Genomic DNA, 14,258 nt, shown 5'->3' with positions numbered 1-14,258 from the left:
CTTACTTATTGAGTAAATGTCCTGTGTCATGCACAATCATTGACCTACCCATCTACTAATTTTAGGATATTGTTATTTTAAGAGAAATAATAAAAGTTATGTTTTTTTATTGAGTAAATTCTTCTCTCTCCCTATATATGAATAACCAATAAAAGAGATTTCCTTGAGATAGGGTGCCACTCTCACACCATACCCTTCCATACTTCTTCCGAGTACAGCATGTGCTCAAGCGCAATGCTCGAGTCTCCTCCGGGCACGTTTCGTTTCACGGCTGCTAAGCAGCCAATAAACGTGCAGGTAAGTACTGCCCTCACTGTAATGCCAGTACTGGCATTACAGTGATTGGCTGGCCAGAACGCATCATCGGGTAGCACCTGATGACGTGTGTCCGGCTCATTAGAAGTCAGGGAGAGCTGAGCATAGGAAGAGACAGAGAGTGTAGGGAGTGTAATTGAATGTTTTTTTGGTACAAAAGTCCTTGTAAGCATTATTGTGTGTGACACCAGCAATATATGTTTGTAGCGGAACCTGCGCTAAATTGCTCAGTGTTAGGGAGAGCTGTGCATAGGAAGGGACAGACAGTGTAGGGAGTGTAATAGGAAGATTTATATATAAAAAATAAAAAATAAATACTTTTAAGGACTTTTGTGTGTGACAGCAGCAAAATAGATTTCTAGCGCATCCTGCACTAAATATCGTGTAATAGGCAGCTGGGGACATTTAAATTATTTGCGCCACATCTCCTGTTTAAAGTGTACGCATCCCTAAAATATCAGTGATATCCAGAGCACTTTTTCTGTAGACGGTGTCCGCTGTGGACAGTTTACTCCTTAAGGACACAGCCATATTTCACCTTAAGGACCAGGCCATTTTTTGCAAATCTGACCAGTGTCACTTTAAGTGGTGATAACTTTAAAACGCTTTGAGTTATCCAGGCCATTCTGAGTTATCACGTATTGTACTTCATGACACTGGTAAAATGAAGTTAAAAAAAATCATTTTTATTTATAAAAAAATACCAAATTTACCAAATTTTTTGAAAAATTTGCAAATTTTCAAGTTTCAATTTTTCTACTTCTATACTACATATTAATACCTCCAAAAATAGTTATTACTTTACATTCCCCATATGTCTACTTCATGTTGGGATCATTTTGGGAATGACATTTTAATTTTTGGGGATGTTAAAGAGCTTAGAAGTTTACAAGCAAATCTTGAAAATTTTCAAAAACCCAATTTTTAGGGACCAGTTCAGGTCTGAAGTCACTTTGTGAGGCTTACATAATAGAAACCACCCAAAAATGACCCAATTCTAGAAACAAGGTATTCAAAACTGATTTTACAAATGTTGTTAACCCTTTAGGTGTTCCACAAGAGTTAATGGCAAATGGAGATAAATTTTCAGAATTTAGATTTGTGGGCAAATTTTCAATTTTAATCTATTTTTTCCAGTTACAAAGCAAGGGTTAACAGCCAAACAAAATGCTATATTTATTGCCCGGATTCTGTAGTTTGCAGAAACACCCCATATGTGGCCGTAAACTACTGTACAGGCACACGATAGAGCGTAGAGGGAAAGGTGCGCCGTGTGGTTTTTGGAAGGCAGACTTTGCTGGACTGGTTTATTTGCACCATGTCCCATTTGAAGCCCCCCTGATGAACCCCTAGAGTAGAAACTCCATAAAAGTGACCCCATCTAAGAAACTACACCCCTCAAGGTATTCAAAACTGATTTTACTAACTTTGTTAACCCTTTAGGTGTTGCACAAGTTATAAAAAAAATTTGACCGTGTTCATCTGAGGGGTTAGCTCATGGGGTATTTTTATAGAGCAGATTCTTACGGACGCGGCAATACCTAATATGTCTACTTTTTATTTATTTATGTTTTACACTATATTATATTTTTATAAACCAAAAAAACATTTTAGTATCTCCATCTCTGAGTGTTTTTTTTTTTTTTTTTTAGCCGATTATCTTAGGTAGGGGCTCATTTTTGCAGGATGAGAGGATGGTTTTATTGGCACTATTTAGGGGGGCATATGACTTTTTGATCGCTTGCTATTACAATTTTTGTGAGGTGACCTTTTACTATGAACCAGGCACCCTCCCCTCTTCAGAGCAGGGGGTGCATGGTTTAATGCTCAGGTTCTCCCATTGACTTCCATTATACCCCATGTGTTCGGCCCGAGCCCCCGATCACCCGAGCACTACGGTGCTCGATCAACACTAGCATGCAGGTATGTAATAATATATCATAACTAACATCTACTGTATTATATAGTATAACTGACCATTCTTCAGAAAATTCTAGATAGAAGGGAAATATTGGATATTTAATATAATTATGATAATATTTTCCAGGGAAAATCTGAATTCTCTAAGTATTTCCACAATGAGAATCTGACTGCTCTGGTGGGGGATTTGTTTGGGGCTGGAATGGAGACCACATCAACCACATTAAGATGGGCTATTCTTCTTATGATGAAATATCCGGAAATTCAACGTAAGACATATCATGTAAAACATGTATACAGCTGTACAGTATGAATTTCTCCCGTTTTATACTTCCTATGGCATATTGTGGAAGACAGCATGAATGAGTTACACCTAAGTTTCAAAACATTTGCTAGGAAGGATGGGCCCACAATGTGGTGGAATTAGCCATGTACTGTTGTTATTTAGCTAATATCTTCAATCTACTGTATGTTGATTAGTGTTGAGCAAATCAAAGTGTCCAAAGTGGACTTCAATCAGAATTTTAGGAAAATTTTGATTTGCGACAAAGCCAAATTTCCTTGCACTTTGTGGCAACGAGTCAATTTTTCCTGAAATGGTAGTAAAAACAAAAAAATACATACTCATCTCATCCATTTGCACGTGAAGAGATCTTGATTGAAGATACAGTGCAAAATCTGTTGTGACATCACCACGCGGGCCAGTGTGATGACATCAAGTCACTGAGTGAGATTTTGAGCGGTGTCTTCGATCACAATGGCCACAACGGCCTCTACTCAATCAAATGGGTGAGTTGAGAATGTTTTTTATTTTTTTACCCTGATTAACACCTGAAAGGCCAAAATGGTAGCCTCCGATGCCGCGATTGGCGATGAACGCGGCATCTGAGGTGTGCACCAAACCTTTCTGCTGCCTGAGGAAAAAACTGAAATGATGCCCACTCAATGTCAATTTCTTGACCTAACCCAATTTGCCACAATGAAAGCTCTCATTGCCCATGGCCCTTCTGCTGCCCCCCTCTTGCCCCTACCTGGTGCTGCCTGAGGCGATCGCCTCACCTAGCCTCAAGTAATTTGTCACAAAGAAAATTTATTTGTGAAATTTGGCGAAGCAGCTGAATTAAATTTTCCATAATTTTGCTCATCTCTAATGTTGATGGCAGCCAGGTTTGCAACCGTCAGCAGGTTAACAGGCAGTCTGAGATTACTTCTGAAGATGAAGAAACTGGTCTCAGTAAGTGCTGATAATGAGCTCATGTTGGTATCTCAGTTATACAGCAGGAACATTTAGACTAGCACATCTAAAGTCACAGGTGCAAATTTTGGCATCAAACAAATTATGGCAGCACACTGTTCTACGTGCAAGCAACGGAACTAAAGATTAGAGATTATTCTGGACTACATTGTTACTATACCTGTTAGACATGAAAAATGAAAGCTCTTCGCACACATTTTTGATCAAACGTGTTGGGCCCATCTACCAACATTGTCCCATATTCTGTTAAAGAGGTTTTCCAAGATTTTTTAACTGATGATTTATCGTCTAGACTAGAGTTGACCAAATCGAAGTTGACGAAGTGGAATTCAATCCGAATTTCAGCAAAGGTTTGATTCGCACCAAATTTCCTCATGCTTTGTGGTAACGAATCACATTTTTTCCCTAAAAGCCATCCCTGTAATGTCACAGCCCTATAAATAGCCTCAGCCATCTTGGATTCAGCCATTTTTCCAGTGCACTTAGTGTAGGGAGAGACATCAGCAGGCGCTAGTAGAAAATACTTAATTGTGCAAAGAAAATTATTTACAAGTGCAGGGAAAAATTATTCAAGCTGTAGGGAAAGGATAGGGAGGAATTATTCCACAGCATTTATGTTGAATAGGGTTCAGTAGGGGAGGTTACAGGCTGGGTAATACGTGTTTCTCTGAAAACAAGACAGGGTCTTATATAATTTTTTTCTCCAAAAAATGGGTTAGGGCTTATTATCAAGGTAGGGCTTATTTTGGCTCCATGAACAACAATCACACATTTATGCTTGAACAAAAAAACAGGGAGATCCGGCGCAAGAGATGACAGGGTGCTGATTGGTGGAGGCGGGGGAGGGAGCAGGACACTCTCACCACCAATCAGCACCTCCATCTCCAGGCAGCAGAGAGGAGAAGGACATCCTCCTGCTGCCTCATTTTTAAAACGTGCGGGCTGGTGGCAGTACAGGGGAGAGATGCCATCCAGCCCGCACAGGGATATACCCATACGGTAGGTGGAAGCGCGGCTGCGGGCATAATTTTGCATTTAGTGAAGCCGCCAGCCGCAAAGTATGCACAGGCTAGTGGCTTGACTGAAGGCTTAGTGCTGGCAGCCTGCGCTGCTTTAACTCCTGGCTGCCTCCGATCAGCTGGGAAAGCAGAGATTTCCGGCTCCGAGAGCTATTAGTGAACGCTCCTGAGCTGCTGAATCACCCACACTTCCAAAAATATAAAATTTTTCTAGGGCTTATTTTTGGAGTTGGGCTTATATTTAAGTCTTACTCCCGAAACCCTGCAAAATAGGACTAGGTCTTATTTTCGGGGTAGGGCTTAATTTCAGGGAAACACGGTAGGAACATTCCTATTACACCTTGCTGCACTGACTGGGGATCCAAATTGCCATTATACAGCTCTGTAATTCCAGCAAACCGTTCTTGTTATTGGTGTGTAAGTGCAGTTTCATACAGCCATCGACAGGGTTTATTACAAGGAAATATTTCTATGTCTTATTGCCCTTATGCTCTGCAGTTATATGTTCTAAAGCATTTTTTGGCTTGTATTAGTGTAAAAAAAGGGCCTTTTAGCTGTTGTGTGGTGAAGTGTGAAAATGACAGCCCTTTTTGTAATGTATTAATGGCAAAAGTAAAATATCTTTGCCATTCAGCGGTGCAGTCCCATTGAAGTGAATAGAGATGGACATACTGTACAGTATATACATGTAGAAATTGGATGGAGCTCCTTCTGCACCTGGTCTGAGAGATCTGCTAAAAAATGTCCTTTTATGGCCAGTCATTACTAGTAATGCCACCATCCACTGCACTACAGCGAGAACCAGTGCGTTCACAAACAGCTGAACGGTGGGGGTCTCGGGTGTCGGACCCCCACGACCAGATACTGATGACCGATCTAGAGGTCCAATGACCTATCCATTGTATTTCTGTATGTTTAATATGTGTTTAAGGTTGTTATTAACAGTTGAATAAAATAGTGGTATCGATGGGCACTCATCCACTTGGGTCCACCCGGAGATATGATTTATATACAATTTATTAAGCACTAAATACAATAACCAATAAAATGTGATGAAATAAAAACAATATAATGTACAATTAAATAAAAACAACATTTAGAAAACAAGGATAGTCTACAGGGATGGTGATCCCAATATATTACCATCTGTATGGCTGCAATAAATCAATTGTAGTGTACTGTGCAGTAAATGGTCAATATAAATCCAAAATGTAGCTAAAACAAAAATAAAATAAATAAAATATATTGCGTATTCCTCCTATCTCAATCTATCAAGTAAAAATAGATAGATTAGGGATATCCTTTAAGGTATATAGGAAACAACCGCTTTTACATCCAAATGTCTGATGTTACCTATTTGCATATATAAATTATTTATTGCCCGTTAATACTGGTAATTAGTGATGAGCGGCAGGGGCAATATTCGAATTCGCGATATTTCGCGAATATTTGGGCGAATATTCGCCATATATTCGAGAATCCGCGAATTCATGATCTCCAGGCATTATTTTCTTGATTGCTAAAATTCGCATAAAATTTGCATTTAAATTTTCGCATAAAATTCGCATGAACTGGTATTTTCCCAAAAATCGAATATTCGCAATTACGAATATATTTAGCGATATTCGAAATATTCGCAAATTCTCAAAGTGCCGATATTCGCGATTCAAATTCGCAATTCAAATATTCGTGATCAACACTACTGGTAATATGTTAATCCATATCCTGAATATACCAACTCTAGCTATCCTTAAAACATTCTTTAGGACATATGGCTACAAAAACAAATTTAGAAAAATGAACACAATATAATAGGATCTATTCACTTTTTGTTCTTGAGATAAAAATCAGGGACAGATCACTACATTCCATTTATCGCACTTTATACAGATTGTACATGATCTTGACATATTTATGTCTATTAACTTATTTTTTATGTCTATTTACTTTTTTTATTTATTTTTATGAAAAGCAAAGTGTGTTTTAGAAAACAATTCATTAGAAATGTGCTACAGTTGATTTAAATACCATAGACCATAACATGCATTATCACCTTCCCTGTAGACTATCCTCGTTTTTTTAAATATTGTTTTTATATAATTGTACATTATATTGATTTTATTTAATTGCATTTTATTAGTTATTGTATTTATTGCTTAATATATTGTTTACAAATCATATCTCCGGGTGGTCCCAAGTGGATGAGTGCCCATCTATACCACTATTTTCTTCAATACAATCATTGATTAGGGTGCATGAACAGTTTGGAGCACCATTCCATGATTAGTAAGGGGTGAGCCGTCCTACATATATTTAGATATTTTTCTAGATATTCACAGTTATCTGTCTGGTTTGATATCTAGAATGAATATATTACACAATGTGGCAGATTATACTGAGCATGCTCAGACAGCCTAGTGTTGGTCACTGTAGAAACCTCTAGAAAGGAGGGGGCAAAGCTGTGATGGTGACAGAGAGTAGGGACAGGAGGACCTGGAGGAGTTAGAGAGGAGAGTATAGAGAAGGGGTTGTCCTATGAAACATATTCTACATTTTCAAACCAGCAACTGGATCTAAATAAAATATATCTGTATAGCACCACGTGGTGTTTGTTCTTTTTCTTCCTTCTCTGTCTACCTGGCATAGGTGGTCACACATGCTCAGTTACACCTTTTAACTTTCCCTTGAGCTGTGTAAGGGAGACAGCTGCATCAGAAAGGACACATCCCTGTGAAAGGATACACCCACTGTCTCGCCTGAGACGTTTGTGCTTGCCAGTTGAACATCATCGTCTTGGTCTCATCTTACTAGGTGCCTTCATTCTTGAGAAAAGTTATATTTTATAATATGAAAATGCTCCCGTAGAAGCATCAAAGTCACTCCATTGCACCTTGTTGCTCCCAGAAGCTACACTCGCCGCCCTTCATATCGCACTCCCCTCCCTTCCCCCACCACTGACTGACAGGGCAAGGCAGTGAAGACATACTCACAGCTGGACCTGAAGTCTTGTGGGAGCTCGTTCAGTGCATGTGCTGTCAGGTGAGACAGTTTTATTATAACACTTCTGATGACTGAGCTCCTTTAAGTCTGCCCCCAAGCCAGCCGGATCTGTGAAGAAATAGATACTCACCTTCTGCCTGGCGTTCCATTTGTGGATTCTGGGCTGTCTTCACTGGACTTCAGTTCCTTGTCTGTCAATTTAGCACAAATGAGGCCAGGAGTGCTTCTGCAGCTAATGATTGGCCTCAACTGTGATGTGTCCCTACATTTGTTTGTACCTGGTACTGCAGCTCTAGCTAAATTCCAGATTTTTGTGTATATCTATGTGGGAAAAAACCTCTGAATTATATCTTTACACCATACTTCTATATCTCTATCCTGACAGAAAAAGTGCAAAATGAAATTGAACATGTGATCGGATCGGCCCAACCTCAAATGGAGCATAGGAAACAAATGCCGTATACAGATGCCGTCATTCATGAGATTCTTCGGTTTGGGGATATCGCACCGCTTGGTGTTCCACATTCAACTACTCAGGATATCACCTTTAGAGGCTACTTTATTCCTAAGGTAATTCATCTGTTTTCATCTAAACCCTGTCAATAACTAAACCCTCATCATTAGTGCTCACCTTACCTGCACATGCACCAAATATCTTTGTGTAATGAGTGGAGGTCTACCATAACTTTTATTTGTTACCTATTGTATGGTTGAAAAAAGGCCTATCAAGTCTATCTTATTCTACCATGTAGAGCCAAAGGAAAGCAAAACGCCCTCTCCGGCATTTACCCCATGGGGTAGGGAGAAACATCAGATCTCCAGAAATCTAGTACATATGAGTTGTAGTATTTAATGTTTCAAGAAAGTCACCCAGACGCCTCTTGTCTAATAAATCAACCTTCCCTACGCTCACTGAGCTCAGCCTCTACACATAGAATGTGCCAACCTTATGGAGCGCAACGCTGGTATGAACCATTAAAATATTTCCTTGAACTCAAGTGGGTATACAATATTTTGATTCAATCCATTCCTCTGAAATTACATAATATTAATAACAATTTTAATAATAATTTAAAAATGTGCCTTAAATAAAGGCTTCAATCACATCTGCATCAAAGGCTGCAATAGGGACGTCCATGCTTGATTCAATTGAAAAAGCAGGAATTAATCATGCCTCATGCTGAACTATGTTACCCAGAAAAATGCCTACCTCTCTGACAGAAGCCTGAGTAGTCAATGGTGTCCATCAGCCATCACAGTTTTTTGTCATATGAAAGATCCTATTCTGCCATTTATTTCTAGAATGGAGCAGAAAAACAGAAAGAAAGGCTGGACTTAGGGTAGTGCCTAAGGGGAGTGCAGCATGATGAGGGTTTGGATGGAGCATGCAGAGTTGGGAAGCAGGGGTTTAGCTTGGGGGCTTGGGTGATAGGTCAATGAGGCTAAAATGAGGTACAGTATCAAGCCAAAAGCCCCCCCACCCACCTTTACAAAGTAATATTTTTATAACAGCAGTAAAGGTGGTAGTGATGAGTCTTGGATACTGGTTTGGAGGGGCAGATCTCATGATTGAGGCTGGACTCCACTGGTGGAATATTTTGTGGTTGGGCCTTAATTTGGGACAGGTGAATTTTTAAATGGCCTAGGATCTGGTTAGTGGGCAATAAGTTGAGCACTAGCGGTGTCTCATCAACTCTAATATTGGGGCTTCGAAGACTCCACTTATGGTTAATGTTATGTCATATTTTGGAGTTAAAGGGGTTATCCGAGTTATGTTTTTATTCCTTCTATGTTCCTAACTAAGCAAATATAACAGCTTTCCAATTCACTCCCTTTATCTTCAGTGGCTGGTTTCTGAGATTTCACTGAGGGTCACATGACCTGTGATGTCAGCTTCTCTCCCTGCTCTGATAAAGGTCGTTTACAAGCCTGTAAACGAGACGTCACTGTGCTGGCCACGTTCCCCCTTCACTGCCGTCTACTCTCTGCTAGGATTCTTAACCCCTTCAGCTGCACAGCTCTGCAGGCAGGGACAATTCTGGGCACTGGAGCTGAATACTAGAGAGAGCATTACACAAGAAGGTAGGGGGAAGATCCTGTGTGTATTAGCAGTGTCATTATACAGGTGGGACATGTAGTCCTACACATACAACATGCTGCAGAGTCTCCCAGCAGTCAGACATGTCACTCAGGGCAGCTCTTGTATCCACTCCCTTAGCAGTGTCATTATACAGCTGGGACTTGTAGTCCTACACATGCAACATGCTGCAGAGTCTCCCAGCACTCAGGGCAGCTCTTGTATTCACTCCCTTAGCAGTGTCATTATACAGCTGGGACTTGTAGTCCTACACATGCAACATGCTGCAGAGTCTCCCAGCACTCAGGGCAGCTCTTGTATTCACTCCCTTAGCAGTGTCATTATACAGCTGGGACTTGTAGTTCTACACATATAACATGCTGCTGAGTCTCCCAGCAGGCAGACATGTCACTCAGGGCAGCTCTTGTAGCCACTCCCTTAGCAGAGCAGGGGGAGGGGCAGAGATTGTTTTTATTGCATGTAAACAAAGAGCCAGAAAAGAACCAGGGAAATTAGGAAAAATATATATTTTTTTGCATAAAACTTGCTTAGCTCAGTTATATATCAGATTTTCAGTGCTATATTATTATTTTTTCATAACTCGGAACAACCCCTTTAATAGACATTGTAGCTGGGATGGTTTGCTTTTGTATATCATTTTATGTACGTTTCTATTTTTGTTTTGTTTTGTTAAGTGGATGCTTTGTCCGACAGTGATGGTCAGTTCGCAGTGTTCGCCAACGAACACATGTAAGCTGCCATCTTGACTCACTCGTCCGGCGATGCACAGGTAAGCCCTTACCTGTGCCTGTGCCGGGAGCTGGTCTGAAATCAAATGCGGTCACTGGGAGCAGGCAGTTCTGAGAACTGCCGCCGAGGGCCTTTATCGGGCTGTTCTCGGAACTGCCTGCTCCTGGTGACCGCATTTGATTTCAGACCTGCTCCCGACACAGGCACAGGTAAGGGCTTACCTGTGCATAGCCGGACAGGTGAGTCAAGATGGCAGCTTACATGTGTTCGTTGGCGAACACTGCGAACTGACCATCACTGGTGGCCAATATAAATAATCCAGGTGTCTATGTCTTTTTAGGCATAATAGTAATAGGAAAGGGGGTAATAGTGGTGGTTATAGGTCCTGAGATAATCAAGGAGATAATGCCATCATCATGACCATGATATGAACAAAGCCCTATTTTAACTTTTTTTAGCTTTATTTAGTGTGACTCTAGGAAATTAATTTCTTCTTTGCTGTCCGTTTCTTTTTGACCATTTTTATGTGAGTACATTGATCTTACAAAATATTTTTAATAACCTTTCTTCCAGGGAGCCGCTGTAATTACACTGCTGCATTCAGCGCTCAGGGATAAAGATTACTTTGAAAAACCAGATGAGTTTTATCCAGAGCATTTTCTTGACTCCAGTGGGAACTTCAAGAAGAACGAGGCCTTCATACCATTTTCAATAGGTAACATTAACAGCAAATTACAGTGGTCCCTCAAATTGCAGTTGGTTCCAGGATGACCACTATCTGTTAAAATTATTGCAAGTTGCGACCACAACTCTATGGAAAAATAGTTATTGTTAAAAAATAAATAAAATCAAAAATGTCAAAGTAAAAAATAATCAGAAAATGAAAGCTGTAAATCAGTTTCAATCTAGAGGATAGAAGCTTCTTCAGGGTCCTGCACAATGCACACTGTACTAGAATAGCTCCCCTAACTTGATATCCAAATGAGCAGCTCATCTCAGTACAGGTAGATAGCATGGAGAACTTGTAGTACTTTATGGTCGAGTAGAGAGGCGCTACAAGACAGCCAATTAATGCATGAGCTTCAGTTACACAGGGGTGTTACCAGGGAAATTCCCAAGCTGATTGGACAGATCTACTGGACAGAAAAAAAGTCTCTCTTTTCCATCCAGGATAATGGAAACCTGACAGAACTGTTATTTTTGGCCAAAGAACTCTATCATGATGGATCAAAACGGAAAGCCTCAAGGATAGCTTATCAATATCTGATTAATAGGGTTCTAACTACCAGGCTAGTCACATGGCCAATGCGCAACTTAGTCCCATTCAAGTGAATAGTGTATAGTATGAAAGCTTTTCCAAGCACTACAGCCCCTTCAAACAACTAATCAGGATGGTCCTTGTAGTCTGACCCCAAAGGATCAGATATTAAGGATCTACAGTATTTTGAGGAGAGGTCATCAACATGTAAGGCCTGGAAAACCCAGGAAATATAAGGGCATCAATGTTTGCATGCAGAAAAAAGTCCTAAGATGGAACCAGATTCAAGGGAGAGCTTAAATTAAATAAGGAAAAAAAGAAGATGAATTATTTATGATTTTTTTTTTCACTCATTTATTTATTTCTATGTGTTCTAGGAAAAAGAAGTTGTGCTGGGGAGACTTTGGCTAAAATGGAGATATTCCTCTTCTTTACGTCACTGTTGCAAAACTTTACATTTCAACCAGTACCTGGAGCGAAACTTGATCTTAATCCAGCCATGGGATCTACAAATGCCCCCAAGCCTTATAAAATCTGTGCTGTATCTCGCTGATGGACTATGATTACTACTAATTCTAATGTCAAAGACACTTTGGAGGACATTTATCAAAACTGGTGCTAAGGGAAACTAGCTTAGGTGCCTATTGCAACAAGGGAGCTTTAAATAATGAAAGGTGGAATCTGATTGGTTGCTATGGTCACCTAAGCAAGTTTTCCTTAAATATCCCCCTTGTATCATAGAAAAAAAAGTTAGTAAATATTTGACAAATAGAAGTCATATAGCAAAGGTAGAAATGAAGAAAATTTTAGCAGTGTTAAGCGAATTCGAACTGTCCAAAGTGGACTTTGATCTGAATTTCTGGGAAAATTTGATTGGCTGCAAAGCCAAATTTCCTTGTGCATCATGCCAATGAATTGATTTTCCCGAAATGAGAAAAAAAAAAATCATACTCATCTCATCCATTTAAGCACGAAGAGCCCACAGTTACCATCAGCAACTGGCCAATGTGACAATGGATTTTGCACTGGATCGTCAGTCAAGATGGCGGCTGTGGGCTCTTTAGGATCAAATGGATGAGTTAAATATAAATTTGTTTATTTATTTTTCATTCGACCTTAGTATTAATGTTAAATGCCGCGCTCAGCGAGGAATGTGCAATGGCCGTTCCCTGTCATTGAACTCGCTACTTAGAAAAAAATTTGCTTTGTAACACAGTAATTCGTCACAAAGCAAATGTTTTTTGTAAAATTCGACGTAGCAGCCGAATCAAATTTTTTAAGGACTTAGCTCATCTCTAGTTTTTAGTATAGGATCTACTTTTTGGTCAGGATCAAGTATCTACCAGGGTAGCAGGGAGAAGCATAAGTGATGGACAGAGGACACTTCTGTCATTTCTTTTGTATGTTCCAGAACATCCATTGCCCCATAATGTTGATAGCAGCCATAGTTAATTATTGTACTACTGCCATAGCCCTGCTTTCTTCTTATGTGTCCATGACGTACCTCCCCTCTGTTTTAGTTTATGGAGTGTGAAACCCATACCTCCTTACATGATTCCCCAATGTCCAGTTCATTCAATAGGACTGGTCACAGGTTCACAGAAACATTCAAAAAGTTCTTCCATTTTTGTGTAAAAGCCATCAGAAATGCAGCCCAAGATTAGGAGCTACTTGTCCTCAGTGTAAAGTCACCAGGTAGATCTAGCTCCATGGTTTGGCCGACATACTTTGGTTTTATTAGAGTTACTGTGCATAAGCCAGAGTAATTTCTTATGTGTGAGGCACATATTCTGGCTTAACAGTCTTATCCCGCTTTACAGAAAGTTCTGGACCCCGTAGCAGATCAGAGTATGCTAGGACAATGCTACTAAACACACAAGTAGAAAATACAGGACCTGCGAATGGGAGGCATTGTAACCCAAAACAAATTCACTTTCAAGATATGAGCCCTAAATTAATTCAGATTCCAGATCATTACGTAGGTTGAAAAAAGACAAGCCCATCAAGTTCAATCTATCTCCATCAAACATCATTATTTGCTAGAAGGATTAAAACCCCCATTTACTTTTAGATAAGTCTTTTAGCCTTTTGGATTAGGGATTTCCATGTGGTGAATGTTCTAACTGTAAAGAACCCTTTCCTATATAAGTGCATAAAATAATTAACAAAGAAATATTGATGTCTAAATCTCCTTTCTTCTACATGGAAAGAATGTCCTCTGGTCTTCAGTAATGTTCTTGGAATGAATAGATCAGGGATCAGCAAACTACATCTTCCAGAATCCTTCCTTCACTTCTATGGGAGTTATAAGCACAGCCAAGTAAGTGGGCATGCTGGGATTTGTAGTTTCACAGCAGCTGGAGTGCCGAAGGTTGCTGGTTGCTGATCCCTGGAATAGATGATGTGCCAGTACTTTGCAATGAGACTACTACCTCTGCCCCTTATAGGGATGAGGGGTACAGTATGCTATGTAAATATCATTTTCCCCCTATACTTCTCATGCTGTTCCCACCTTCCCCACTTCTTGACTAGCCCACTATTTTGCTTTTGGCCTGGCTGACATCATCATTTATTTGAACCTTCTTCTGATCTGTCAGAAGAAAGGAAAAATGAGATGCACAATGGATCCTGTCTATGTAACAGCTGTAAGGCCTGCATGACATG

The 14,258-nt window shown here is 40.0% G+C and overlaps 1 protein-coding gene across 2 annotated transcripts in view; it reads left to right on the top strand.

The window, feature by feature from the left end:
- Positions 1-13,767, top strand: part of LOC122934153 (cytochrome P450 2K6-like) — a 28,793-nt gene extending 15,026 nt beyond the window's left edge. For both annotated transcript variants that reach the window (XM_044289396.1, XM_044289395.1), the window contains exons 7-10: positions 2,363-2,504; positions 7,895-8,079; positions 10,910-11,051; positions 11,972-13,767. In XM_044289396.1, the coding sequence (XP_044145331.1) occupies positions 2,363-2,504; positions 7,895-8,079; positions 10,910-11,051; positions 11,972-12,147 (645 nt within the window). In that variant the 3' untranslated portion in view covers positions 12,148-13,767. The remainder of the gene's footprint in view (positions 1-2,362; positions 2,505-7,894; positions 8,080-10,909; positions 11,052-11,971) is intronic.
- Positions 13,768-14,258: the final 491 nt, after the last annotated feature.

This window comes from Bufo gargarizans, chromosome 4 (assembly GCF_014858855.1).
Source record: "Bufo gargarizans isolate SCDJY-AF-19 chromosome 4, ASM1485885v1, whole genome shotgun sequence".
Classification (NCBI taxonomy): Eukaryota; Metazoa; Chordata; class Amphibia; order Anura; family Bufonidae; genus Bufo; species Bufo gargarizans.
This window is presented reverse-complemented; position numbering and strand designations above follow the sequence as displayed.